Source organism: Xiphias gladius, chromosome 4 (genome assembly GCF_016859285.1).
Source record: "Xiphias gladius isolate SHS-SW01 ecotype Sanya breed wild chromosome 4, ASM1685928v1, whole genome shotgun sequence".
In the NCBI taxonomy this organism is placed as follows: domain Eukaryota; kingdom Metazoa; phylum Chordata; class Actinopteri; order Istiophoriformes; family Xiphiidae; genus Xiphias; species Xiphias gladius.
The window spans coordinates 7,569,848-7,597,220 of NC_053403.1; the positions used below are offsets into that span (position 1 = coordinate 7,569,848).

Here is a 27,373-nt window from a genome sequence, read left to right on the forward strand (position 1 = left end):
TGATATGGCCACTCCTAAAGTTTCTGCTATCTGTCTGATTGGTTTGTTTTGTTTTTTCAGTCTAATGATGGCCTCCTTCATTTTCCATCGACACCTCTTTGGACCACATATTGAGAGCTCCCATGAATTCAACACTTGGAATCAACTCCATACCTTTTATCTGCTTAATTTATCATTAAATAATGAGGGAACAGGCCTCACCAGGCCATGAAAGTGATCAATTGTCATTTGTCCAATTACTTTTGACTGTCTGAAGATTAGGGACTATTTGTAAAAATGGCTGTAATTCCTAAACAGTTAATGGGATATTTTTGTTAAACTCCTTGAATTAAAGTTGAAAGTTTACATTTCAATCACATCTTGATGGCTTAGTTTCAAATCCATTGTGGTGGTGTACAGAGGAAAAATTATGAAAATTGTGTCACTGTCCAAACATTTATGGATCTAATAGTATATCAGTTTATATGAGTCATTCAGCCTCATATGAGGGTAAATACTGTACAGCACAATATTCCATATAACAACAGGAATATTTTCAGGGGAAAAAAAAGAAAATATTGAACCAAATAGGTTGTTGAGATGGGAATTTCTAGTACAGCTTCAGATGCAGTTACAGGGGGTATTTTGCATGCTGCAATCCAAATGTATGACTTCAAATGTTTAAAAAAAATCCTTGGCCTAAAAATACTGATTAAAGTCTTACTGACATACACATCCTCATACCACTGTTTATCAATCAGAGTGAAAAGAAAGTAGACATACAGAAAGGAGCAGAACTGGGAGACAAGAAATAAGAGAACTGAAAAGAAAGGAGGCGGCGGACAGAACTGAGAAGAGAGAAACAAAAGATGCAATGAAATACAGCAGGACAGCAGGGGAGAGACACAAAACAAGGATAAAATAAGAGGGAAGAAACCAGAGAGGAGAGGAAGGAGGAAACGAGTAGTAAAGTTATGATATTCAATTTTCTGCTTATGCTAAGGAGTGGGTTTGGCATGGAGCAAGAAGAGGTGTGAAAACGAGTCACCATCGACCTCATTCCTCCTCCAGGTTTCCCCATCGCAGCCCTGAACTAACACGACTTCTCCATAACTTTAAAATAAAGTCAGAGCATTTTAATGACCAAATGTTAGTCCATCCTGATTATAAGACTGCTGTTATTCTAAAAAGGTTAGATTTCTGCTACAGTTGGACTTTCTGAGGAGAACAAACAGCTAAAACACGATTTCACTGAAAAAAAAAAATCAATGAAGCAAGCTGGCAAATACTGGCACACTCCTGGTAACTGACCCATTGACCCATTTTTTTTTTCTTTTTAATTCCTAAATATTTTCTGAAACACGTAGAGGTTTAATCAAACTAACAGATTTTGTTGATTACATTTTATCAGTCTCGTTTGTCCTTAATTCTCTAACTAAACTAACATCTCCAAACACAGTGAGAAAAGTAACTCTAAACACGTAACCCAGTCAGTTACAGTAATATTACCACTGTTATTATATTACAATTCAACAAAATTCGCGAAATAATCTCACTTCGAGATCCATTTCGTAGCTCTTGTGGAGCTTCCAGTAATGTCTTCAACAGCAGATGGAGTCTGCTAAGTAAAGTTCATTCTTGCCAAACAATTTATGAATGAGAAAAAAAAAATTGGAAATTTCCATGACAACTGGACATACTCCACCGACTAATGAAGATCAAGTGATATAACTGAAACCTCCAGATCCGTTATTAAATGGACCTTGAGGTGAGATTGTTATGTCAACTGCTTTTTTCTTACCTCAATAAATGAACATCTCGATTCAGCACATTTTTCTCCCTTTTCTTTGTCCCGCTAAACATCAAATCAAAGGTGAATAATCCAAAAATTTAATCTTACAAGAATGGCCTGAATTTTTTTCTTTTGTGTAAATGGAGATGTTCTCATCACTTTTGATTTTATGCAGCAAATACGGAAACAGACACAACAGTTGGGTCTTCCTGATCATACACAAGGGGGAAACTGAACTACGGTGACTTTAAAGGCAAGAAACCACACAACCAGCAACTTTGTAGGTGCAGAAGACAAGGACAGTAACAAACAAATTACTGCCTGTAGGAAGTAATGACATTACTTCAAATAAAATAAACTATTAGTATGCAACTTTCTTTTGTGCATACCACATGCTAGCCTCTTCAGAGAAATATGTTTGACAATCTGCATTTGTACGCCTATTTGCTGTCAATTTTGGAGTACAAAAGCAGACAGTGGCAACCGATGCTCTCTTCGGGAGATTGGGCAGAGACAGAGGGTGAGAGAGACAGAGAGTGAGAGAGAAAGAGAGGGTTGGGGGGACAAAGGGATTCATCCTTCAGGAAATGAAAACCAGATTGTCACAAGAGCTTCAGAAAACAACTCCCCTAAAGTGATACACATAAACAGACACACACAGACACGCAAGCTCGCAGGCATACACAAGAACACACGCACACATGCAGTGAAACAAAGACATACAAACACAGATATAGAAATATAAACAGACAGACACACACACACACACACACACACACACACACACACACACACACACACACACACACACACACACACACACACACACACACACACACACACACACACACACACACACACACACACACACCTGTGTCGTCTTCCTGATGCCTTTGGTTGTTTGCAATTGGTATTGGTAGTTTTCCCTCTCTGTTTATCTACCACTTACGCACAGACAGGCACACACACAGACACAGACACAGACACAGACACACACACACAGATTATTGTTGTTCCTAGCAGTAGGGTTAGATTGGCTCCAGATGGACAGTCACTGGAATGCTGAACAACGACCACCAAACTGACCTTCTGTGTGTGAGAGCGATACATGTTGAGAAACAGAAAAGAAAGTCCTTGTCGAAAATGTAGTAAAACCAAAAATCCTGTCTCTCAGTATTAGCACTACTGGCATGTCCGAGCATAGTCTTGTTCGGTTCTACAACTTCTCTGTGCAGGCTTTTTTCATTCGTGCTAGAAACTACCTGTTGGTGGGAGATGGATGAAGTACCCTTCAGGAAAACTGTGCAGTCAGACCATCTCTTGCCGTGGAGGAACACTGTGTCCGTGGGGGGTGGAAGGAGCTCAGAGAGTTGGAGGTGACATCATGCAATAATATAGTTTAATAATTTGATAATGCGGTTGTGTCCAAGATAGTGGCCATGTGAATTATCACCCATGTGAATAATCACCCATCTTAGTGTCAGGGGGATTTTATGGTCATAGTGCTGATTACTCTGTGAGTGGGAGTGACCCACAGTGCATTCAGGGTCTGGAGTGTGGCAGCACATTTGTTTCCTTAAACTTCTTGTTTGGGTGGTTGGTTGCAGGTTGACTTGGTACTCCTCTGCAGCTCCCTGGGACTGGGAGAATGTTTTGACAGCCGTGGTATGGTCCTGCTTGCAAGATGTACGTGGGTTCTTGTTTTTGAACTCCATGCCTCCAGGACAACCAGGGTCTGGGGATACTGTCCTGTTGGTTGCAGTGTTTGGCTTGGGGTCAGTCTGGAGGTATGAACCCTGAGTGGGTGCTGGCGAGACTGGTGAGTTGGGCTGTCAGCTGGTTGTTTGAGATGCTCTGCATGGGGTTTGCCCTCAGATGAAGTTCGGGGTTACAAGCGGTCACTTGATGAGGCCCGTAGAGACTTGTGCACTCTCTAATATACAGTTATACACGTGCATTCATTTCCCTTATGAACTTATGGTAAGGTTTGGGTCAAGATTATTTGACTCAGTAAGAACAATTCAGGTTAAAGTTATGGCCCACAATTTTATGGTACTTATGGTTCAAATAATGGAAATTCCATTAAATTTTATGGCAAACAGACTTTATTTTTAATCTGCTAAGTGCAGCAGTAGAAACAGGACTGTTGCATTTTGAGGTGGCTGCATGCTTGACTATGGCATGATTATTATCACTCTCGGTGGCAGAGGAGAGAAGGTTAGATAGATACTGTAACTCAGAGTGCACACCTCACACCGGAAGATGACTTAAGAGCAGCTCATTTACCTCCAGCCTCTCAGAGTCAATCAATTATTGTGTTTCACTCCCACGACTCGCTGAATTTTGAAAGTCAACTCCAGCAGCTTGTTGTGTATCAGACTAGTAGTAACAATGGCAAGATGACACATCATATTCAATATATTCAGTGCTGATCCACCTCTGAGGCTGGGATCAGACTCACATGTGTTATTGCAGCAATTGTGGCATTAACTTTAAGTATCAACGTCGTGCTAATTCTGTGACATTTATATGAGTATGTGAACACAAGACCATCACCCTCTATCAGCCTCTACACTGCCTTAAACCGGTTGGATTTGACAGGAAATGAGACTGATTACTTTACAGTGCAATGGAAGCTTCATGGCACAAAGCTGATCTACACTTTGCTATTAATGGATTGGCAATCTTAACAGATACTACCCAGACCTGTTGACAGCTGTAATCTGGTTTTATGATTGTCAGAAAAAAGCACAGAGGTGGAAAGAACAGAAAGTAGCATCCTCTCCATCAAAGGTCCTAAATGTCGAAAGGAAATATGGTCTTAATTTCACGAAACTTACTCTGGCAAATTTAACAATGCGGTGCACTGTGAGGTACAGTTTTGTTTGAAATTAGTTGTGTTTTTGTAATGGAAACATCAGTGAATCAGGATTGCAATTATCTATGTTGTATTCCTACAAGTGATAACCAGGTGTAATGACTTACTTTTCTGAGACATGGGATTGCTGTGTAGATCTCTGCAGATCTCTGTAGACCAGATTAGAGGTAGAACTATACACCTCTACAGTTTCTCTCTGTTGTCACAGCTCAACAGCTTGGTAAAGGCTGATTTTCCTCTAGCAAAAAAGCAAAATTTTCCCACAAAAGTATTTTAAAGAAACACTTTTGCGACAGTTTTCATTCATCACAACTGTGGGGTGTCAACCTCTATAATCATGGTGAAATCGAAGCATTTTTCTAAACACTTCGCCACTTTTCTGCCTCAGGTTTGCACCTGTAGCAGGTTTTCTTCTTAAAGGATTATTATTTTGTATTACTTCTTTACAGGACAATACAGAAGACAAGAAAGATGTTTATAGAAAGTTGGGGAAGGTCGAGGCAGAGTTATAGAGGGAGTTCAGGTGAAGTACAACACAAGCAGAGTTGTGTGTTTGTCAAGTTTCAGTATATTTTAAGCTTTCTTTCAATCGGCTGTCAGTAAAGGATGTTTCTCCTCTCTCCTTGTTCATCCATCACCCCTTTATCCCCATGCTTCAATCTCCCAGCACTCTCTCTTTCTCTCTTTCCGTCCATCTCTGTCAGTCTTTTTCTCTCCAAAGGGTGAACATTTTTTGTTTCTGAAGCTTTCATTTGTCTTGATTGTGAATCTGTTTGTAAATCTGGGTACAAGGTGGATACGAGGAGGTCAGGATTTGACAGCTTTTGAAGGCTGTTCGAAATATGGATAAATGATGCAGATATTCTTTAACAACACCAGAATACCAAAAAACACTTGGATCTTAAGACACCGACAATCTCTACTGAAACAAGATTATGCCTTTAATGCCACTTCAGAATAAGTAAAATTAAAGAACTTAATGTACACAACTTGACTAAACTGGAACTCTGAGCAAACTCCATTTGATCTGTTGATGTAGATCATGTGATAGGGTGGCAAAAGCTCCAGAACAAAGTTCCATTACATCCATTGTTTGAGGTGGATGAGAGTGAAAGAATAGTATCCAGTCTTGGGGAAAAGCATATTTTATAATATTTTGATTTTTTTTTTTTTAAATACTGTATTATGAATATAGTACATGTAAACATTAAATATTCTCAATATGTTTTAAGTTAAAAAGTTATTCTGGTATTTTTTTTCCCACTCGGGGGAAGAAAAACAAGCTGTAAAAACAAAGTTGACATTTAATCACCTTCTGAAGTTGACGTGTCGAACAAATTAAACATTTGCATATTTGCAAATCCCTGAGCCAAAACAATAAAATTACAGGTTGTAAAACTAAAATAATTTTTGTCTCCTCTTAAAAGTGTCTTCCTCCTATGCCTCTGCCATATTAACTAGAAGTCTCACTAAAACCTTAATAAAAAACCCATTTTACACATGCACAAGTCTTCATTGTAATGATGCTACACTCTCATACTTGCAACATTGTTGCATTGTTGCATTATGTTTTGCTCTTCAGGCTGAACCCAACTCATCTGCCCTCCACTGCAAAATAAACCAGAAACATTGTAAAAATATTCTTTTAACAGCACGCTTTCATGATAGTAATGGCTATCCTTGGGAATGAGCGGTCCCTGCAACTACACAGGCAATAAAATGCTCAATGAGCATCAGTGGAACATGCTTCTGGACCAATGAGCATCCCACAGAGCGTGCTAACAAGCCAATGAGGATTCTTGATGTTAACAAAACAGGAGGTCACGCACATGAGAATTAGGAACGTTATCGCACACATTTATACTCGTCTATATCCACTGCTAGCTTGTCATTACGTGCACAGCCCATCACTTCCAATGATACACGCCAAAATGACAGACCACAGTGTGTGTGCGAACGAGTCATGTAGTCAAGTCACATGGCTTCCATCTCTGTAACACGATCAGAGAATGAAGCAAAGAATCGCTTTTTAATACAGTACTCGCACACTGCTCCTAGCAATCACACACACGCACCACCACAAACAAAAACACAGAAACACACACGCAAGAACGCACGCACGCACGCACGCACACACACAAACGCACAAAGAGAGTGGTAATTTGTTTGTTTCACATGTATGGAGGCATTTGGTTCTGCTCTGCTGTCCCTAATGCCCTCAAAACACATCATTATCTGACTTATATAGGCCTAGGAGTGTGTGTGAATTTTGGTGTGTGAGAGTATGTGTTTGAATGAGAATATGTGCTTCTGTTTGTGCGTGCGCATGTGTGGGAGCGTGTGTTTGTGTCTGTGCACTTAGAGAAAAACAGTTGATTATCGAGTTCAACAGGCGAAACACTATTTACCCTGAGAGACACAAAGCGAGAGAGATACAGAAAGAGAGAGGGGAGAGCTTGGGGTAAGTAGTGGGAGATGATTTAGGAACAGGGAGGTGAAAAATGGGAGTCCTGGAGAGATGGAGTGAGAGCTGGAGAAGCAGTCCAATGAAAAGAAGCAGGGTTGGAAGAATGGTTAGAGGGAGGGAGGGATAGAGGCTCAGACAAAGAAGTGAGATGACAAGCCAGGCCTGCAGGGTGCAAAGTAATGAAATTCAGTGGTATATTCCTCTAAGCCATGACACCCAGACAAACATCACAGTCACTCTGTTGTTGTAGCAGGGCAACAACTCGACTTCAGAAACATGGATTGCAGCTATTTGCCAGCTGGGGTGATAAAGTCTAATCGTGACCACAGAAAACCACAGCACAAATTCAAACAGTCGACAAGCTGATCCAGAGACGCAGGGCTTGGAGGGAGGTGAACATCCCAGCGGGATACCTTTTCACCGGACTTACATCCAGGGCATTTTTTTTTTTTTTTTGATCATAAATCAGGTCTGTTTATTTATTCAAGCCTATCCTAAAGTTGTAGCCTCATGTCAGCGTTTACATATTTGCCTGTGAATGCTAGCATTAGACAGTCAAATGGTAGGAAATGGTAGGAAATGAAAATGTTGTAATGCAAACAGTCAACTAGCAGTAACCTGAAAGCGAAATGACCAACAAACAGGTCACACATTTGACTGCAGCTCAGCATTGTGTTGGAACACAGAAGAAAACTGCACAACTGAGTTAATATTGTGACTCTGACCAGTCTGATTGTTGGTGCAACATATTTAGAATAAAATAAAAGAGCTGCAAAAAGTTCTCTCTCTCACCAACTTAGCAGTTTTAAGTAGTTGAAAATTGAAAATTATATTATACAGTTATGTACATATTACTGCATGTTTGAGAACATTATAATGTAAATGACAGTGTTAGAGAGGTGTTATTCCACTCTATGGTAATTTCAAGGCAGCTGTTTGTGTAGGCAGATGCTGTATTTTACATTATATTAGTGCTTCTTTGCCCATCCTGCATTTTAAGAATTTCTTTTTTTTTTTTCCAATGCACTGACAACATTTTTCTAGCAAGTTTTATGTAGCCATTCAAACTATATTTTGACAGAGAGCTTATGTACAGTATATGTGCATTTCTGTCCATTTTAAACTATGGTACAGACATTTAAACTACGGCATCAGTGCAGTCATACCCTAGTGCAAGTAGAAATTGTGATTTAAAAAAAAAAAAAAATCATCAAGTAAAGAAATGATCACAGGCGTAATTAACAGTATTTGATGTGTCTCCTCATATTCCCTAGTTGTCAGTGTTGATCTCAACTGTACAGGAAAATCTACACAGGAAAAACTGTGAAAATAAAATTAAGCCAGTCAAAACAAAAATCCTTCCTATATTTCTGTGCCTTGAACTCATACAATTACAAAAATGAACACATGGAAGTTTGTGTACAAGACCACAGCTAAATTTCCATAGAATTTTCCACTGAAAATGAAGTAAAGAATGACAAATGCCTTTGTCTTGTCTCTACTATAGTGGTTGTATATTGTTACATATACTGTACATATTTACATAACACTATATAAGTTCAGTGGTTTTATTGTGTATATGGGAATTATTATTCATTCCTTATCTATGGTTCCATATCCTGTTTACCAGAGGTGCATTACTAGACTCTCTTGCACAAATATTTGTACAATTAACTCATACACTCTAAGGTATTGAAATTTATTTATTGTACATAGATTTTTTTTGTGTCCAATTTTTATTTTCTTTAATATGTTATTCAAATTATTTTATCAAATTCAAATCACTCCTTATTTGTTTTTCTTCATCAAGAAGGAGGATCAATAGAGTCTTATCTCATCTTAATTAAGTCTTATCTTGTCTTGCTCAGTGGTAAGAGTTTTGTAAATGGGAAAGCATTACTGTTTCAAAGTAAATGTTTAATCCATTTGCTTTTTGCAGAAAATCGCATATTTTGATTGAGTTGTAAATAAATAGTACTATGTATGTGTTTGTGTCTGCATCTAACCTTGTTTCCAAGGTATAGTCCAGGTGCGTTCCAGTAGTACGCAGAGCCAAGATCATTCACGACGTCTGAGTGTCGGACACTCAGATAGGGAGGTGTCTGTCTGTGGACAGACCATACTCGCCCTCCTGTATCTCCAACCAGGTGCCAGCCTATCAGTGTGGTCTCCTACAAAATCAACAATTAGGAAGAAGGAAAAAGAAGTTCAAGATTTACTTTAAGCTCCATCTCATGAGAAAACAACTATTTTTTATTCTTATACTCATTATTAATAGGCCCAGACCATAGTTCACTTTGTCTCATTTCAAAGTACACAAAGAAACTTTATTTGCAATAGCTGTTTAAAATTCAACACGCAGAAATTGTGTAGCGTAATATAAAGAAAATCACATAAAGCTCTGGCCATTCTGTGAGGGGGTTTAGGAAGGATTTACCATTTTCTCTGTTGCACTAAAGTGTAGCTTTCAACATGGGGTTAGCTTTTAATCTTCTTCCCTCAAAGTTTTTTTTCAGCACAACTGCTGCCCCCTCAACTAAACCACATGTAGAGATGTAGAATGTTGAAAAACAGCAATCAAAAAAATAGTTTATATGATATATGTTCAGTGTAATTTGTAAAAGAAGTGACCTTCATGCTTAAATAAAGCAACAGATTCTTTCTATCCAAAAACAGAAGTTTCTCACTGTCAGTAGATCAGAAACATATTAAAGTAAGTCACTGGTCATGTTCAGTGTAGATGGACTTTATAATCTGACTTTAATCTGAGTTTTACTCATACTGTAATGCCCACCTGATGGTTCTACTTTATTGCTCCGTAACACGTGGCATCTATTTCTTTGTGCACTTGGTATCCAGTATCGCGATGATGATTCGGCTCTATTCTGTATAGGTATTTGGGGTTTACTGCACTCTACTGAATCTACTGAATCCTGCAATGCTGCTTGGGTTCACTGGGCAGCACCCGCAGAAGCACAGCCTATTCTGCCAAATAACTGTATAAACATTTAAGCAATAAGGGATCCCCTAGCCAGTAAGTTTCTCTGACAGAAAGGAGAGTGATGCCATTTTCACAGCATGAACATTTTTAAGCCCTTGATCGTCAGTTTTTTTAAGTCAAGTCAAGGTAACTGTCCTAGACTGCATACACCAAAAGACCCTCTATCCTCGTCCAAAAATCCCCTTACAACCTGCCATCTCAGAATGAAAACTAAAGGCTCTTCAGCATATTAATCTCTTTAAGTTAATTTTACCTATATATACAGATTATTTGTTATCATTGTTTTATTTTTCACAAATAAAACAAAACTGCTTAGAAAATGTCAATAATGTGAGATATTCACATCCATAACTATATATAATTTTTATTGTAGAGCCGGATTTTAGGATATTTTAAAGGTCCTACCTGATCAAAATGAGAGGTTGTATCAGCAAAAATGTAAAACTCAAGATATGTTTATAGGTTTTGCACATCTGTCACGTCAGTCAGGAAGTCTTGCAACTGACGCCAAGAAAGAGTTTTTTCTCAACTCCAGAATGATTTTGTGTGTGTGTGTGAGAAAGAGCCACAGCCAGACACACATCTGTCGTTGCAATTAACCTGACCTTGGCTTCCCCTTTGAAAACACACACACACACACACACACACACACACACACACACACACACACACACACACACACACACACAGACACACACAGACACACACACTCTATCGGTGTCTAAATCAGAGCTGTCTTCCTGTCAACGTCTCCTCTCCCCTCCTCTTCCACCCCGTCTGTCAGTCAAAAACTGTTTTCCTCTTTTCACCTCTCTCCTCCTTCTTGCCTCCTTGTCTTGTCTCCACCCTTCTCCTTTCCAGTCTTGCCCCCCCCCCATTCTTTCCTCCTCATTTTCACAACTCTCCTTTGCTTTCAACTCAACTGAGTTCCATCAACATTCCCTCTCTTAAATTTGTATTTGGTAAAGATTTGTCTTTGCTTTTACACTCAATACCCTACTGCTACTCACTACAGCACACTGATATAACAGTTTCTAAATGTTGTTCATTTCCAGATGCCTTAAAACAATTGCTATTCTAAAAACTCTGGGCCAGATTAAGTCGCCATTTTGCACCTTGTGTCGGATGCATTCTATGCCTGCAAGATATTTATCAAACTGCACCAGTGTGGAAGAGCAGTTTGTCTGTCATTTCAAAATCCTCTTCTGGGTCAATCAGTGAGGTGAATCTCTTCTGTGTATACATACGTATTTAAATAACAGGAGCAGTTATGATAAATGCAAGCTCAGTCTGCTGTGAGGGTCAGTTTGGTCTAAATATTGTTCACTGTATTACTAAAAATTAGATACAGCATACAAATCAATGACTAGCCGGCTGGGAATATGCTAGTCAATCACAAAAGCTCAGTATCAGTTTGGAGGCTACGTACCTTGGACGCTAACTGAACAATGAGTTAACACATCGTATCCGTGGTACAAATATGATTCTTGAACATACAAACACATGAACAAACATAAGACTCCTGTCTCATGTCTAAAAACCATGCGTCGTGTGGAAGAGTGGATACTCCAGCAGAGTAAGGTTATGTAAAAGTGCAAGGGCAGCACATCCACAGTAGAAGGCCATGTTAGCCTCCTCTGTTTTGAGCTTTCAAGCTCTCTCAGAGGTCAGAACTGTCAAGGCTATTTAATGTTGAACAAAAAAAAACCAAAAAAAATAGTGAGATTTGTGTTAGAGATCACCAAAGTCGGACTCGACTTAAAAGATTTGAACAGACCCTCTTCAACTCCACAAGCAGATGTTTATTGCAGCAATTCCACTGAATTTATTCTGCTCTGAAATTTGCTGGTATGACTGGGCCATAAGGGTCAACACACCACAAAAAGTGTGTAGTGCAATATGTGCACACAGCTGACCTTTGGTGTCTGATAACTCTTTCAGGAGAAAAATTCTGCGATGGATAGGAATTGATATCAAATGTTAGCTATAAGCAACAATACCCACCATGGCTGAACAGATCTGCCAAAATTACTGTGATGTGCTTCATCCTCTTGGAAATACAAGTAGAAATATTATTTGATACAAATAAAAGCATTCTGGCAATGTTTATATGTATAACTCAAATAAACAGACGTCCTGGTTGCCTGACAGAGAGAAGAAATGCGTGTGTATACAGTAGGTGCCTACATTCTGATAGGTCCAGGTGGAGGCAGAGCACTGACTGGCAATGCCCATACAGGAGCACTTTTCGCAGCCACGGCGATTGTCACCTTGGAGATTATAGAATCCCAGTTTACAGCGGTCACAATTTTCTCCCTCTACATTTTCCTGCACGAGAGAGAGGAAAACAGAGAGAGAGAGAGAGAGAGAGAGAGAAAGGGAGAGGTGAAAGATGCAGCAAATTTATGGGCTGCCCTCAAACTGATGTTATGAGCACAAGCCATGTTATTGCAGTGTTAATGTGGTGAAGATAATGATGACAAGGCTAGAAAGGTTAGTGCAGAGTACTTGTCATTATTTGTGCGCATATAAGTCTTTGTGAGAGTGTGTGTGCACCTTGCACATGCAGGGTGTTATACATGGGTCATCGTTTGTGCTCCCTTCCACACTGCAGTTACAGCGCTGACAGGACGGGTAGCCCATATAACCAACAGCACATCTGGAGACAAAAGAGTTTAATAGAAATAATAAAGATGAAGGTGATGAGAGACTGTCCCATAACCAGAAGGTCAGGAGGTGACATCTCCTAACAACCACTGCATCCTGGTCAAACTGGTCCAATGACTGGTCACTGAATCTTTAGTTGGTAGCAAACAGCCGACCTTGCACCATGTGTGACTTTCTATGTATGTACAATCTCACAGGAAATATACAAAGAAACAACTTCTTCATTAACAGAGAAAGTGAACCGAAGCAAGTCTATTAAAGAAGTGATTTTAAAAGACGATGCTCATGCTGCTGGCTATCTGTGAGCAGGTCATTAAAAAGTTGGAGGGAAAGTTGGATCAGCTTTTAGACTGGATTAAATTAAACCTGAATGATATCCACAGGGAAGCTGATTTGTTCCCGTGGGAAAGAGGATAAAACAACAAGCAATTACAGCAATAGAAAATTATGATAGCACAACAGCTGATCAACAAATTAAGATGAGGCACCTTGTTGACAGATTTGCAGATTAGACTGACAGCTTTTCTTGTTGTTTGTATTTCTTTTGATTCACAGGTTGTGATTCTAACTTGAAATTTAGGATGACAAGTTTTCGCTTGATGATCTCAGGCTGTTTTCAGGTCCATTAGAGAATTAAGTATGTGAAGACTCTTATTATGGAAATAATATCCAAGCTGCAGTCAAAGAACAACAACTAATCAAAATATGAAAAAAGAAACAGTATGTCTTGCCTTTATACCACAGCCTCCTTATATAGTGTAAGGTACAAAAGCAAGTGTAATAAAGGGTTATTTATATCATCAAAGATCTTAATGGAAACTTTCTGGCAATTTCAAAACACTAATTGGAACAGACAACAGCTGAAAGGTTCTACTCACCTGTCACAACGTGTCTCTATCTCTTTCTGTATGTGTGCGTATATGTGTGGATGTGTGTGTATGTGTGCGTGTCTCTCACCTGTCACATCGCAGACCCCCAAAACCCTCCTTACACCGGCATGACCCTGCTGGCTGGGCTGTCAATCAAACACACGCAGGGACACACACATATACAGAATGGGTATCTCTTTGAAGTGACTGCACCCTAAAATAGCTCCACTTTCTAGACATAAAAACAGTAAAAACACAAAGGGAAGTAAAATTATCTCTAATATAAATACTTCTGGTCTGCCAAAGACTTCTTTTCAATAAAAGAAGGCTCTGTGCACACAGCAGAACTTGACTAACCCCAACCCCATAGGAAATCAGGCTGGGCTGAATTGATGCAAATGATGGAGTTACTGAAGTACCACTTTGAAATGAATTAAAATGTGAAACATCTTCTTGCATTCACACTAAACTTCTCTTTCTGAGTTGAAATTATGTATATTTCGAGACATAAATGGTATCCACAAAGACAGACATAGGGACAGACAAAAATAATAAAAAGATAAAGTATTAAGTATATGTGCATACTGGGTGTAGCTTGGCTTGAATCTGCAACACATGATTGGCTGACAGAACCATGTGTGTCACATGAGCAGGGGATGCAGGGGTTCTCCTCCTCCGCTCTCACCTGGCCAGGTGAAAAGGGCAAACATTTTTGAACACAGTAAGCATTCGCTTAATCATCATGAATTTCATATAAGCCAGAGAGATGTATGCGTATGTGACATACCCCAGCAGGTCTGTAGTATCCGGCAATACAGGTCTGACAGTTGATGCCCGCCGTGTTGTCATGGCAACCAATACAAACCCCACCCCCTCTGTATTTGCCGTGGATGTCCAGGCTGAGTGATAAGTCTGCTACCGTTTGATTAAAGTAGCACTCCTCTGCCTTACCATGGCAGTTACACTCTGAAAGAAAACACATACAAATACTTGGTACTGCAGTAATGGGTTTGACGGAATTGTTTAGACCCACCCCCACCTTCTCTATCCAAACACTGAGCATGAAGCAAAGAGGACCGTTTTTTTTTTTTTTAATCCATTTACCGCTTCCACATAAGAGTTTAGAAAAACGTCCAATCCTGTCTTGAAGACAGTACCCTAAGGTTCACGCAGTGACCAGGAGCAACGTTTTATCTCCTCTGTTCCAGAAAGAAAAAGTCTCTTCAACTTTTGCTCTCGGAAAAGTCTCCTAACTCAAACAGTTGCAACTCCAGGCCATGAGGGTCTTCTTTTATTTAGACAACCTTGCTTTCATGGCCCAGTTCTCGAGAGTGTTGTACACATCCTGGTTATTCAGCACCTAACACTGTTGGGGGAGAGGAAGTTGTCCCAGCTCTTCCAGATGCAATGTGGTAGTGGACATGATTTAAAAGTTGCTACAGAACAAGGATCCCAGATATGTGCCCCTTAAGTTGCCAGGTGTTCTGACCAAATCACAGTGAATATTTACAAAGCAGAGGGCTGCCTTCGTCTCACGATACCTGAAATATGTTTTTTAAGGGACCGGTGTGAGGATGAAATACTATCAAGGTTAGATTTGAGTGGTATACCCATTAATGTAAAGGCTCATCAGACGCCAAAACACTGCACAGCATTTTATAAAATGTAAAGAAACTCTGGAAAGTACAGGGTAGGGTACAGAGTACATTACAAAGTTATTGTCCAGTTATCTACCAAAAATATGTGAATGCACATATTTGACTAGCCGACACACCATCTTGCTGGATGTTGTATTGTGTTGCAGCAAAAGTTGAGCCTTGTGCAAAACTTTTTTTTCTTTTTTTCTTTTTTAACACTAAAATGAATGAAAGATACATTTTTTCACGTAGCACTGTTATCTGACTGAGCTCAGCATTATGTACCTCCTGGACTGGAAGGCAGTAGTGAAATCATTGGATCCTCCTGGTTTGCTGTTCATATAATGCCTCCAGTAGTGCTTGGTTTATATCTGAATTGCCATAAACTATCACAAATCTGTGAGTTAGTAGCGATGGACCTTCCACCCACTGTTACTCCACAAGGAGAATGTTAGTGTTCATAGCTCTGTTTGGTGGAAAAACAGTGGTGGAAATCTGTGCAAAGGTCACTTATCTTCAGAGCATTTCAGGGCCATTCTCAGAGTTGGCACTACTAAGTAAAGGTTTTCAATGCCCTGCAATAGATCACCATTAGATCAGGTTCACAAATGCAGTAATTATGAACCTGGGTGCATAATGCTGCTGCATCCCTTCATGTCCAGCAAGGATGGGATGTTCTGCTGTACTGGGAGACCCCTGTCCTGAATGGGCTGAATCTGTCGTGGCTGGTTTCTTTACTATTGTGCCAGCCCGGACCTTTTACGTCTTGTCTTGCTGTGTCAATGTCAAGAGAGAAGAAGCATTTGTCAGGCCACTAAGACTGCAGGGTCTGTCAGAAGGTGTAGCCCGTGTGAAATAAAATGAAGATTACATGTTGTAACCCTAAGTTTTATGATGACAGGTGGAAGCCTCTAACCTCACTGCTCTGCTGCTACATAGTTGATGAAGGTTAATGGATGCAAAGGTGACTTTTGATGGCTTCATACAGTCTTATATCAAAGACAGACCCTGATTTGCTGGCAAGAATGTAAATTTTATTTCAATTCTGTCAAGCCTGTATTCATATAATTGTAGGTGTGCCGCAGTAATATTAAAAGCATGTTACCAATTGACATGTGGTGTGTGTGTGGGTACATATGCTAAATTACAATAAACATAGGAGTTTACATTACCAAAAGAACAATTCCACATGAGGAAAGTTTGATAAGAGAATCTTGGAAGGAATAATTGTGTTATGGATGGACTGTTGCTGTTACTTGTGGGTCACTGTGTAGTTTAAGCATGTAATTTGTTTTTCTTACTTTCACAGATATGTCGAGTGAGGAAGGTTCCTGCCATCCAGGGCTGCTGGTGGTAACCAGGGCAACAATGATCACAGCTCTCCCCGCATGTGTTGTGCTCACACTCACAGCTAAACTTCTACATCCACACACAAATACATGAAAAATGCACATTAACAGTTGCGAAATAAGTTTCACATTTTTATCAATTAAACAGACATGAGCAAACACATCTGCGAGCTGGACGCTGATGTCACGGAGTGTTAAACATGGTAACGATCTGAGTCATAGACAAATTTGAATTCCAGTGTTGCCACTCTTTCTCCAACTGGGAGCTTTCACTGCATTCATAACCAGATGCCAGTTTCCTGGATTACAGGAAAAAGTACAGCTTGCCAAAAAAACAAAAACAAAAAAAAAAAACATGCCATTCTCAATTTTAGAGGATAATTTATCACCAAGTTGAATTTATTCCCCCCCCCCATCTTTTCTGTTCATGAGTTTGAGGTCTTGCACGTGTATCCACACCTACAGTAACAGTGATGTCAGGATGCACTGAAGACAATTTGAGCACATGGCTACTACACTCCAGCAGAGGTGCAAGATTATCAGATGGTGTTGGGCTAATTTTTAAAATGTCCAAAATGTAAAACAAAAGTTTAGGTTGGTTTTGATTTCAAAACTGATATATGATTCTACAATGAGATATACATTTTTTTAACTGTGAGTGTATACATTTTTAATGTCATAAACTAAGAATTTGTTATTGTGGTTATTTCAGGGTGGGTGAGTAACTTGCAGTCTTTGTTTACATCATGTGGCATCAGAACATTCACATTAATGTGAAAATGGAGGGTAATTATCAATATGCATGACCTATTGAAAGCCTATCAAACAACAATGTATTCACAGGAGAGCCAATTGCAATACAAAAACTTGGTTCACTTTCCAGATTGTCAGTCGGTACCAAATGGGTTCACTATCACTCTCTCAGGAGAGAGATAAATTCAAAACTAAACACAGTCAAAGCAGAATGTAGCAGGAAACTTGCCAACTTTGAGGTTTAGTAATTCAATGTAGGATTTTCTGTAAATTGGTTGATGTGGAGAGTGTGCCAGATTTAACTGAGAAGAGAGTAGTACAATAGCACAGCAAGAGCCAAGTCTGGATTCGCTGGTGCGGGTGAGTTTTTTCCCTTTTATCTGAGACAAAACGCTACAACTGCCTTTGTGCTGAGCATGGATCTGAACAAATTTTCCGCAGACAATCATCAACAAATCATCTCACAGGTCTCCACCTTTTCTGCTCATGACTTTACTACATGGATGGAATGAGCTTGTATCAAAGTAAAAGAGCTAAATGTGGGAACAGAGGGTTGGCTATAATCTCTACAAAATCACAGGTACACAAAGTAGAATGCAGTTGATAATTTTATCTATCATTTAGGCCTGATAGATATCGTCATATATATGGCTAATTATATTCCACCCTCGTAGAAACACCCTTAGGTAAAAAATGAATTAATCTACTCAATGTAATACTATATCAACAAACAGAGGTCTGAAATCAGACATCAGATTGCAAACAGTTTTATTTGAAAGATTTTTTCAACGTATTACTAGGCAGCTACTAATTTTACTATATGTTTATGTACTACATATGTACGTGTGCCCCTCTACCTTTGCATATTAAAGCAATTGAATGAATGTTTGGACTTAGTTTGTCCATTCCAAAAAGGCTAGTTTATTCATGTATGGTGTCTTTACATTACAACTAAATCCTAGATGTTTGAGCATGTGATCACATCAACCCAGAAAAACCTTTTTAAATCAACACCATTCAACAGTGACATAAGTTTGAAACAGAGTTAAGTGTAGGAAATTTTCATTGGGACGTATCCCAATCTGTTACTGTGAAAAAAAAAAATTATTTAATGTAAAGAAACCAATGACTGGACTGCATGGAAGTTGGGAAAATGCTTTTATATGCTTTGGAAAATTATTTTAAAATATATAAAACACATGTGATTGGTACAGGATTGGATCCATTAAGATGCCCGAATGTACATGAACTACACATTGTTGAAAGTTAGTGGTTTGCTTTCCTCAGACAACTAAACATACCTCTTTAATATGGCCTATTGAGATTGTAAGAAAGGTGAAGAGAAAGAAGAAACCGGAGCTCTTTACACGCCGGTACATCATTTATTGTCAATGACATCATCTCCAAGGGACCAGACACTAGTGTCACATCTGAGTTTGACTTCATGATTCAGCCTCAGGACAGAAGACTGTGTGTGTGTGTGCGTGTGTGTGTAGGTGTGCACGTGGTGAGAGAGAAAGGGAGAAAGATCAGGTGTCTGGTATCACAACACTCCTCTGTTTGAAGTGACATGGGAGACAACGCTTCACTGTGTCACCTGTGTCCCCTGCAGACAGGCGGGCACACACACACACACACACACACACACCAAAACACATAAAAAAAGTTTGATATAGAGCAGTAGATAAAAAGCTGGTGCCTGAGGGTGCTCTTTGCTCCTGTTCAACAGTATGGACGAGCTCCATTACCTCGGTGGTATTGTTAACTGGACTGATAGAGAGAAACAGACAGTTAAATATTTTACCTTTGTAACAGCGTTCAGTGGGCAGGCTTTAGCGTGGCCATAACAGATACACATCCCACCGACTGAGATGTCCTTAATGGAATAGTAGTACTGAAGAGAGAGAGCAAGAGCCAAAACATGTTATAATGAGCGCTACAGCGTTAATGACCATATTACCAAATTAAGATGCACTATTAGAGCAGGAGCCTGCGCTCTGCTCACAGAGGAGATTACACTTCAAAAAAGGATGTCCTGACCTAACAAAAGGTGTCTCTAACACCACATCTGGCAGGACTGCGTGTGTTGGCTACACTGCAACAATTACACATCATTTTATATAAAACAATCTCCTTAGGGTTGATTTTAGTTTAATGCCACGTTTCCTGCTGATTTCTGGTTTGCTAAGGTTACAGCATTAGTGGGATTAATTACATTTACTCATTTGGCATACGCTTTTATCCAAAGCAACTTAAAACTGAGGCAACGTATGGTTAAACTTTTCTGAAGTTATTCACATTTAACTAATCTTATGATAGCATGGTTACAATACTATTTCCACCATATTTTTTTTTTATTTTTCGCAGTCAAAGTAGTAAATGAATTAATACAAAGGAATAAGAATATGTTAGTGAAGTCAACACTATATTCCCTAGGTTGTCATAGTCGCAAGGAAAATATGCCTAAATAAACACTAAATGTTGACAAATTAACATTGCTAAAAAAAAAAATTTGTTTTGGAGGAAAATGTTTTCCCCTGTTCTGCAGAGACAAGCCCCTCTCCATTTATTTTTTAGAGTTTTATCGATCTCCAATACATCCAAAGCCTTTTTCCCCCTTCGGATCTAAACTGATCTCATACATGGCCTGGACTTATATGAGATAGTATCTTAAGTTATTCAATTACAACTTGGTATCTCATAGTTATGACTTTAAATTATTAATTCAAACATGACTATAACCTTGAGAACTATAACCTTGTAAACTGCGACTGAGATCTCAAAGCTGTAGCAAACTATCATGATTATGAGATTCTAAATCAGAACTTTAACCTACTATATCATAAGTTAAATACTAAAGATTTTTATTTGTATCTATTTATAATTAGATTAGAAAAAAGAAAAGAAAAGAAAAGAAAGTGTTGTATATATGGAGCCTCACCCGTCTTGTGACGATGGGATCAATATCCTTGTGGGCGCGGAGTGTCAGAGTCATAAGGTCGGCGTTCAGCGTTCGGATTCGCTGAAACACCAACCTGATGTAGCGGGCGGAGGTGAAGTTCAGCAGGCTGGAGGAGGGGTCATCTGCACTGGGACGGCCATTGATCAAAGACGTGTGAATCTATAGGCAGAGAGACAGATAAATACGGACATGTAAAAGCAGCAGTTAAACTAAGACATTGTGCTAAGACAAAGATTAAAGGCGCTTTATAGTTTCTTGTAGTGGGAGATGGTAGAAGGGTTGAGAAGCCTCTGTGGTGAAGCTAAAGACAAAACAAATATAAACAGATTGCAAGAAGGGGAGGATGATTAGCAGCAACAGTTTTTTTTATATACACAGGAAGCAGGGATTGTGGCACATTTGTCCTTAAATTAAAAAAAAAATAAAAAAATAAAAAAGACTTTCATTAGCAAAAAAAGTCAAGACTTCAAAATACAGCCCGCGATAGCTTCACTATTGTTTTATTTGTTTTCAGTATTTGTATTAATGCAGATTTAGTTAATAATGAAGTTCAAAGAGATGCTTAAAATGTAACATTTGATTAAAGAAGTACAAATGTTAAAATGGCTGAAGTAAGAGAGAGAATAATATATGGGATTCTGTAGTGCTAAAGCAGTGTTTGCGATATAGATTCCAGATGCTGATTCCAAATCCTTCTAAGGGACTACGAGGAGAAACTGTAGTGCCACAAGTTCAAAAAAAACAATTTTGTTAAAGCAAAAAGTGATAAAAACCGATAAAACCTGAAGTCTCACAGCAAGTTGCCACCTACCCTCCTTACTGTGCAACTCTAGACCAGTGAGATGCCTTTAACCTTTCAGCCTCACCAAACTTGGACATACCAACTGCTCAGGAAACTTTAGGGGAAGCTAAACTGATACAAAGCTTTTAAAGAATACCAATAAAAACAAGGCATTTATTTGAGATTCTTTTGTTACTGCTGACAACAATATTTATCTGTGGGCAAAGAAGTACATCCATTAGTGGACCAGCTTTAACAGTATGTAATTTACTGCAGAGCATTTCACTCTTTCTTCCACAATGTGACGGTGCTCATTCACTCACTGCTTAGAGGACTTAATCATGCTCGCCTATTTTCACTATCACTGATTGAACAGATAGAAACCAACACTCTTTTTATTTGGCTGCACCACAACAGCAGGGCCAGCTCTAAGAATGCAAATGTACATGGCTGAGTGAGTTATACAGTTACACCATTGGTCAGCTGAATGCTGCGTGACTAAGTGCTGAAGTTACACCATTGGCCGTTGTTCTTTCAGAATGAATTGACGCAAACAGTTTCTACTGCGTCATCAGGGTGGCGTTAACGGGCAGTGTTTCCATCTTAGCGCCTTCGTCGATAGATTTACATATTTTTCACACCCCTTTGGTGACTTTTCTTCACAAAAACACCTAGCGACAAATCTAGCGACTTTTAAGTAAAATCCTAAAATTAGGATTTTAGTGGTGCAGAGCAGCAGCTTGGAGTGACTGCTGGTTAACATGTAGCCCTAATTGGTCACGTTTCATTCACTATTTCATACTTTTTCCATTGTCTGACAACAGAAACAGAAAAATATGTAGATGAGAACAGCTTTACTGGGAAATCGGTCTTATTAAATTACTGTTTATGTGAACACAAAGTAGGAGAGAAGCAAACCGGTAAAGGGCAGTCCAGCCACACACTGGGTTTCAACCTAGTCTTGTTTTTTAAATTTTCATGGCCTTTATTGCCTTTATTTGACAGTCAGTGGAGGGAGACAGGAAAGAAGGGGAGAGAGAGGTGATGACATGCTGCAAAAGGCCTGGGCTGGATTCAAACCCTGGCCGCTGCGGTAAGGACTAAGCCTTTATGGTATGTGCCTAAGCAGGTGAGCTACCAGTGCATACCTGCACCGACAAACTTGTATTTTGTCTCCTGTTTAACCTGATTGGTAAAACAAAAGATTAATCAAAACACTGGGTTGAAATGAATAATTTGTGTTCAGTTAAAGTCTCGGATAGTGCCAGGGAAGCTACTTATAAACTTTACCTGGTGAAGCTACAGTAACAAGCGCCTTTCCTTCTTGGAAGAAATTAAACTACAGCAACAGTACCAGCTACTCAGAAAAAAAATTAGCTTTCTAAATTGAAACCATTTCGCTATTATCAGGTGTTACAAGATGTGAAGTATATTCAAAAAAACAAAACAAATGCATTCATTTTTTTTCAATGATAATCATTGTTACTGAACAGGCAAAAGATCTCTCTAAGCGAAGTAAGGTGCCTTTAATATTGCATGCCCTTGTCCAGCCAAATATCGATAGGAAGTGAGTCCATACTGGAAGATTCTGGACCTCACAATTTAGGTCCAATGCCATTCAGTGCTAATGCAGGAAGCAGTCTGCCCTATATGCAGCCAGGCGAAAATTAAAGATGTGGCGGTAGGGGTGGTCTATGGGCGGTAAGCATGCCAGCAAGTCAGACCTCCATGCAGGAGACCACAGTTTGCATCCCATTACTAACCTGTAGTTAATGTTCACCCTTTTCTGAACCCTAACCACAATCTTTTCCTACCCTTAATCAAGAGATTTAGTTGCCTAACCCTAACAACACATTAACCCCAGTTTATTTGCCAAAACCATAATGCATTTGGTTTCATGTGCAGTGATTGTATAAAGCAAGAATTTTAAAAAATGTTGACACTGAACGTAATCCGGTGTTTTGCAGAATCGTCCAATATTGGCATTCTTGTCTGGCAATATGGTTGTTTGGTCAGGGATGTTAATCCTGTCCAGAACAGATGTGTGTGAGATTTTTCACCCCCTTGCCTGGTTATAATTATAGCCCCAATGTTTTTTCTGCACACTCATTGGTTCTCCCAGTGACTGCACTTTGTTATCAAATATAAGTCCTGCCTCTGCGATACATGACTTTGAGAATAGCAATGCTACCCTAGTGCTGCTGGAAATGCAGTCAAAGTAGTGGTGCTGCTTTGTAGCAAACCTTTGCGCAAAAACAATGGAATGATTAAATATGCAATAAAGGACAAAGTTGTCCTGCTATCAGGTAATTATTTATGAGGCACAGTTCATGATTATCTTGATGCAAAATGAGGCCTCTATGCACAGAGTCTGTTGCTTTTCTGCATGACAACACCTCATAACATGGACACTGGCAGACATTTTCATCTTGTCTCCCAAACAAATCAATGTTGCAACTGCCTTATCCTACCTTTAAATCAGTTTAGAAGAAGATTATGCATGAATTTATATTCTGTATCACCAATTATCAACAAGCAGCCACATAATGAGGAGTGTGAGGTTCTGTCTGCCTGCCTGTCCGACTGTCCATCTGTCTTTCTCACTAATGTGGCCAAAAAAACATTTAGCATCTAGAAAAAAATTCTTACAAGAGTGAGCTGACCGCGTGTCTGTGTGTGTGTGTGTGTGTGTGTGTGTGTGTGTGTGTGTGTGTGTGTCTGTCTGCGCGTGCATGTGTTTGTGTGTCAAGGGGGGAACACTTGAAGGGTGTAAGCTGCACGCCTGGAAGTGACGAAGGTGACGGTTGTGTATGTCTGTGTGTGCGCATGTGTGTGAAGAGTGGTGGAGTGTCATTGTGGATGTGTGTGCGATGCTGTGATACGTCGCCTACAACTCATTATGGTTTCACTGTGATCAGACGGCTAGGGAGCTGTCAACCACACACACACACACACACACACACACACACACACACACACACACACACACACACACACACACACACACACACACACACACACACACACACACACACACACACACACACACACACACGGAGTACACACACTCATTCAGACACCTCCATCGTTACTTACAGCTCTTGACATCTCCCAGCTTGCACCCCCTCTGGCTCTCCCCCGCAGGACTCAGACCCACACAAAGTGAAAACACACAAGAAGACACACACCTAACACACATGCATGCAGGCTTTTGTAAGCTCACACGACAGCACCCATGCAGAAGTGTATACATATTCAGACAGGCATCTACAATTAGAGGCCTGTCTGGCAGATGTAAATACGTGATTAGTTTATTTTCACTGTAGTGTGTGTGTGTGTGTGTGTGTGTGTGTGTGTGTGTGTGTGTGTGTGTGTGTGTGTGTGTGTGTGTGTGTGTGTGTGTGTGTGTGTGTGTGTGTGTGTGTTCTAGTCCTCTTTCTCTTCATTAATGTCAGTTATAGCAGGCTTGCCCCTTACTGGGTGCAATCATACACACAGCTGATCAAAGCAACATAGAAGTAAAAAGTGGTGTGTACGTGTGTCCGTGTGAGTGTGTTTTCAATGAATCAGAACACAAATTTCCTATCAGTGACTAAAGTTATATCCACAGTTGCACACATTTGAAAAGAAATATATCCACTTTTTAGAAAATAAGCTCTGATCCACTTATTAATGTTGAAAACCAACATGTACAATTTCATTATCTATCCTGCTCTACTTGACTGTTGCATTTAAGAGGACTTACACAAATACATTACTTTCTTCTATATGTTTGTGTTGATTTTATACTGTTTGACCTGGTGTCATGAGTTGAGACTCTTCTTAATTAATTTTCACATTTTGTGCTTATTATTCATGCCTGCGGTTGTAGCATTAGCATGTCCTCCCCTGCAGACCAGGCATTGCCCTCAGCACTTCCCACTATTCCATAGTCACCTGCCTGTACACCTGCCCCACATTCCCCCTAATCAGTCGCTTATATACATTATACACCTCTATCAGATCACTCTCTTTCCCAGATCATCTTATTTGCCTCACAGCTTTTGTCCAGCTTGCCTGCTTATGATCTTTGCCTGCTCAAACCCTTTTTGGATTTGTTTGCCTCTCTCTTCTCTTATGTGTAAGTGACCCTGTTTTTGATCGAAGAAACTACCTTTTACCTTACCTGCTCTACCTCTGCATCCTTCTTTTGGGTCCACATTACAACTGCAACCAGAACTGTCACTCCTAGCCCTGTCCTTCGGGTAGTGATCAGACACAGACATGTTTGAATCAAAAACGTGTTGGGCTTAGTGCAACTGGATCTGGATCTAGCCACTGAGTGGTATACCTTTGTACTTAAAAGATGAAAATATCTTTTATCTTTACACCTATCTAAAAGAAAGAAGAGAAAAAAAAAATCAGAGAAGCCCAAGGCACATCACAGAGGTAAAATCTGTGCCAAGTGCACAATAATGTACTAGAATCAAAGCTTTGCAGGCACCGTTTTTAGTAGCCCAAGTCAACCCAGCAATTCTATCAGTTTAACTAACCTCACTCAGCCTAACGCTGCTCACCCCTCTGAGACCCAAGCAAGTCCAAGTCTACCTAGTGGTCTACCTAACCCAAACTCAGTCCAACTCAATTAAGTCTCAGCCCAATTTAAGCAGACCTAGAACACTCCTACATATTGTACTCTGCTCGCACAGTGAAACATTTCCCAACCTAATCCACCCTAACCAAACTTGATTCATTCCAGCGTGAGTCACCCCATCCCACTGGCACCCCCCAAATCAATCCAAAACCAAACCCAACTCAGCTGTAGATTACAGTGGCAGTATAACAACTTCTATAGCTACAAATGTCACCTCTCCATTCTCCAGAGGGTGAATCTTTGAATAAAAGGATGTGCAGATAACTTCATCATCTCTGGTGTAAGATGGAGGTCCTCTCCGTGGATTAATGTTGAATCGTGTCAGGCACTCTGTGTCTGTGATGGCGTAGTACTGCCAGGGTTCAAAGGTCACACCGTCTACTGAACGCTCTAAGATCCAGTTACCTGTGGACAAAAATATTGGTGAGGAAAATATTGATGAAATACGTTAAATGTGTGATGTGGAGAGGAGAAAAGATCAATAAAAGTAATGATGTACACCCAAGCCTGTGTTTAGGTCATCCTACTTAAAATACATTGGAAATTGAAAGAACATTCACTTTCACATATTTCACAAACTATGATATTCCAACTCCTGGACTGATTGAAAGTGGAATGAGTCCAGTTACTGAAAAAAACCAAATAAAATATTGGATGGCACTAAACATATGTACATATGAACTGCCACCAGTACTATGCAACTATCAAGATATGACAATTTCATTTCTTCAATTTAAAACTTAACATTAACATTAGCTGATGCATGAAATCTGGCCAATATTGAAACATCATGTGGCCAATAAAGTTATCTTTGTAACACAATATCACACATTTGCAAAGGTGCACGTAAACCAAAAATTAGCTCTCAAGAGGTTTCTTGTTGTTTTATTGTTGTCTGCCTATCGACACTCAAGAGTTTTATGCCATTTGTGTGTAATGACCTCTTTTGTCCACATGTATGAACAAATAAGTCAGTCAGGTCTCTCTAATTGCATGATCAACCTGATCACAAGATTTAACACAATTCAGTTTATGACTTTTCCTGCCAGGAGACAATCAGGCTGAATATGGCAAAAACATGGAGAGATGAAGGTTTTACAAAAATAATACTAATTTTTTATATATATGTGAAGTGTTCTGAAGTCTGAAACATCTAGTTACAGCTAACCAAGCTAGCCATTATACTAGCTATCTGAGATTAATGTGTAGCTAATACAACATTCTAGTTTATTGTAACTGTTAAATTACTGCTGATCCAACTGGTATGTACAGTATTTTACTCTTACTGTTACTCTTGTGGACTGCACTTCCTTTTGGGACCTAATGTTGTTGACATGAGAATGTAACCACTCTGACATTTTGGGACATCCTGTTAAAAGTATCTTATCATTTTTCTGATTTGTAATGCCTTTCATTTAACTTATTGTCCAATAGTATTTCCACAAATTCGCTATTGCTTTCAGTGAAAACCTCAAACCTCTTCAAGCTTTATTGTAAAGGTGTGCACCTAAATGCATAGTGAGGGAAGAAGATGCCTATTTAGGGGGAAGCATTATGAAACATCTGCACCTCAACAGTGTTTATAAGACTAGAGTAAAATGCATT

The 27,373-nt window shown here is 39.5% G+C and overlaps 1 protein-coding gene across 6 annotated transcripts in view; it reads right to left on the reverse strand.

Annotated features, from left to right (window-relative positions):
• lama2 (laminin, alpha 2) overlaps positions 1 to 27,373 on the reverse strand; it is a 197,738-nt gene that overhangs the window by 120,443 nt on the left and 49,922 nt on the right. For all 6 annotated transcript variants that reach the window (XM_040125505.1, XM_040125503.1, XM_040125507.1 and 3 more), the window contains exons 5-14: positions 25,983 to 26,173; positions 20,334 to 20,513; positions 19,197 to 19,286; positions 16,592 to 16,709; positions 14,441 to 14,619; positions 14,239 to 14,338; positions 13,742 to 13,799; positions 12,674 to 12,776; positions 12,305 to 12,445; positions 9,123 to 9,287 (exon numbers count right to left, since the gene is read on the reverse strand). In XM_040125505.1, the coding sequence (XP_039981439.1) occupies positions 9,123 to 9,287; positions 12,305 to 12,445; positions 12,674 to 12,776; positions 13,742 to 13,799; positions 14,239 to 14,338; positions 14,441 to 14,619; positions 16,592 to 16,709; positions 19,197 to 19,286; positions 20,334 to 20,513; positions 25,983 to 26,173 (1,325 nt within the window). The remainder of the gene's footprint in view (positions 1 to 9,122; positions 9,288 to 12,304; positions 12,446 to 12,673; positions 12,777 to 13,741; positions 13,800 to 14,238; positions 14,339 to 14,440; positions 14,620 to 16,591; positions 16,710 to 19,196; positions 19,287 to 20,333; positions 20,514 to 25,982; positions 26,174 to 27,373) is intronic.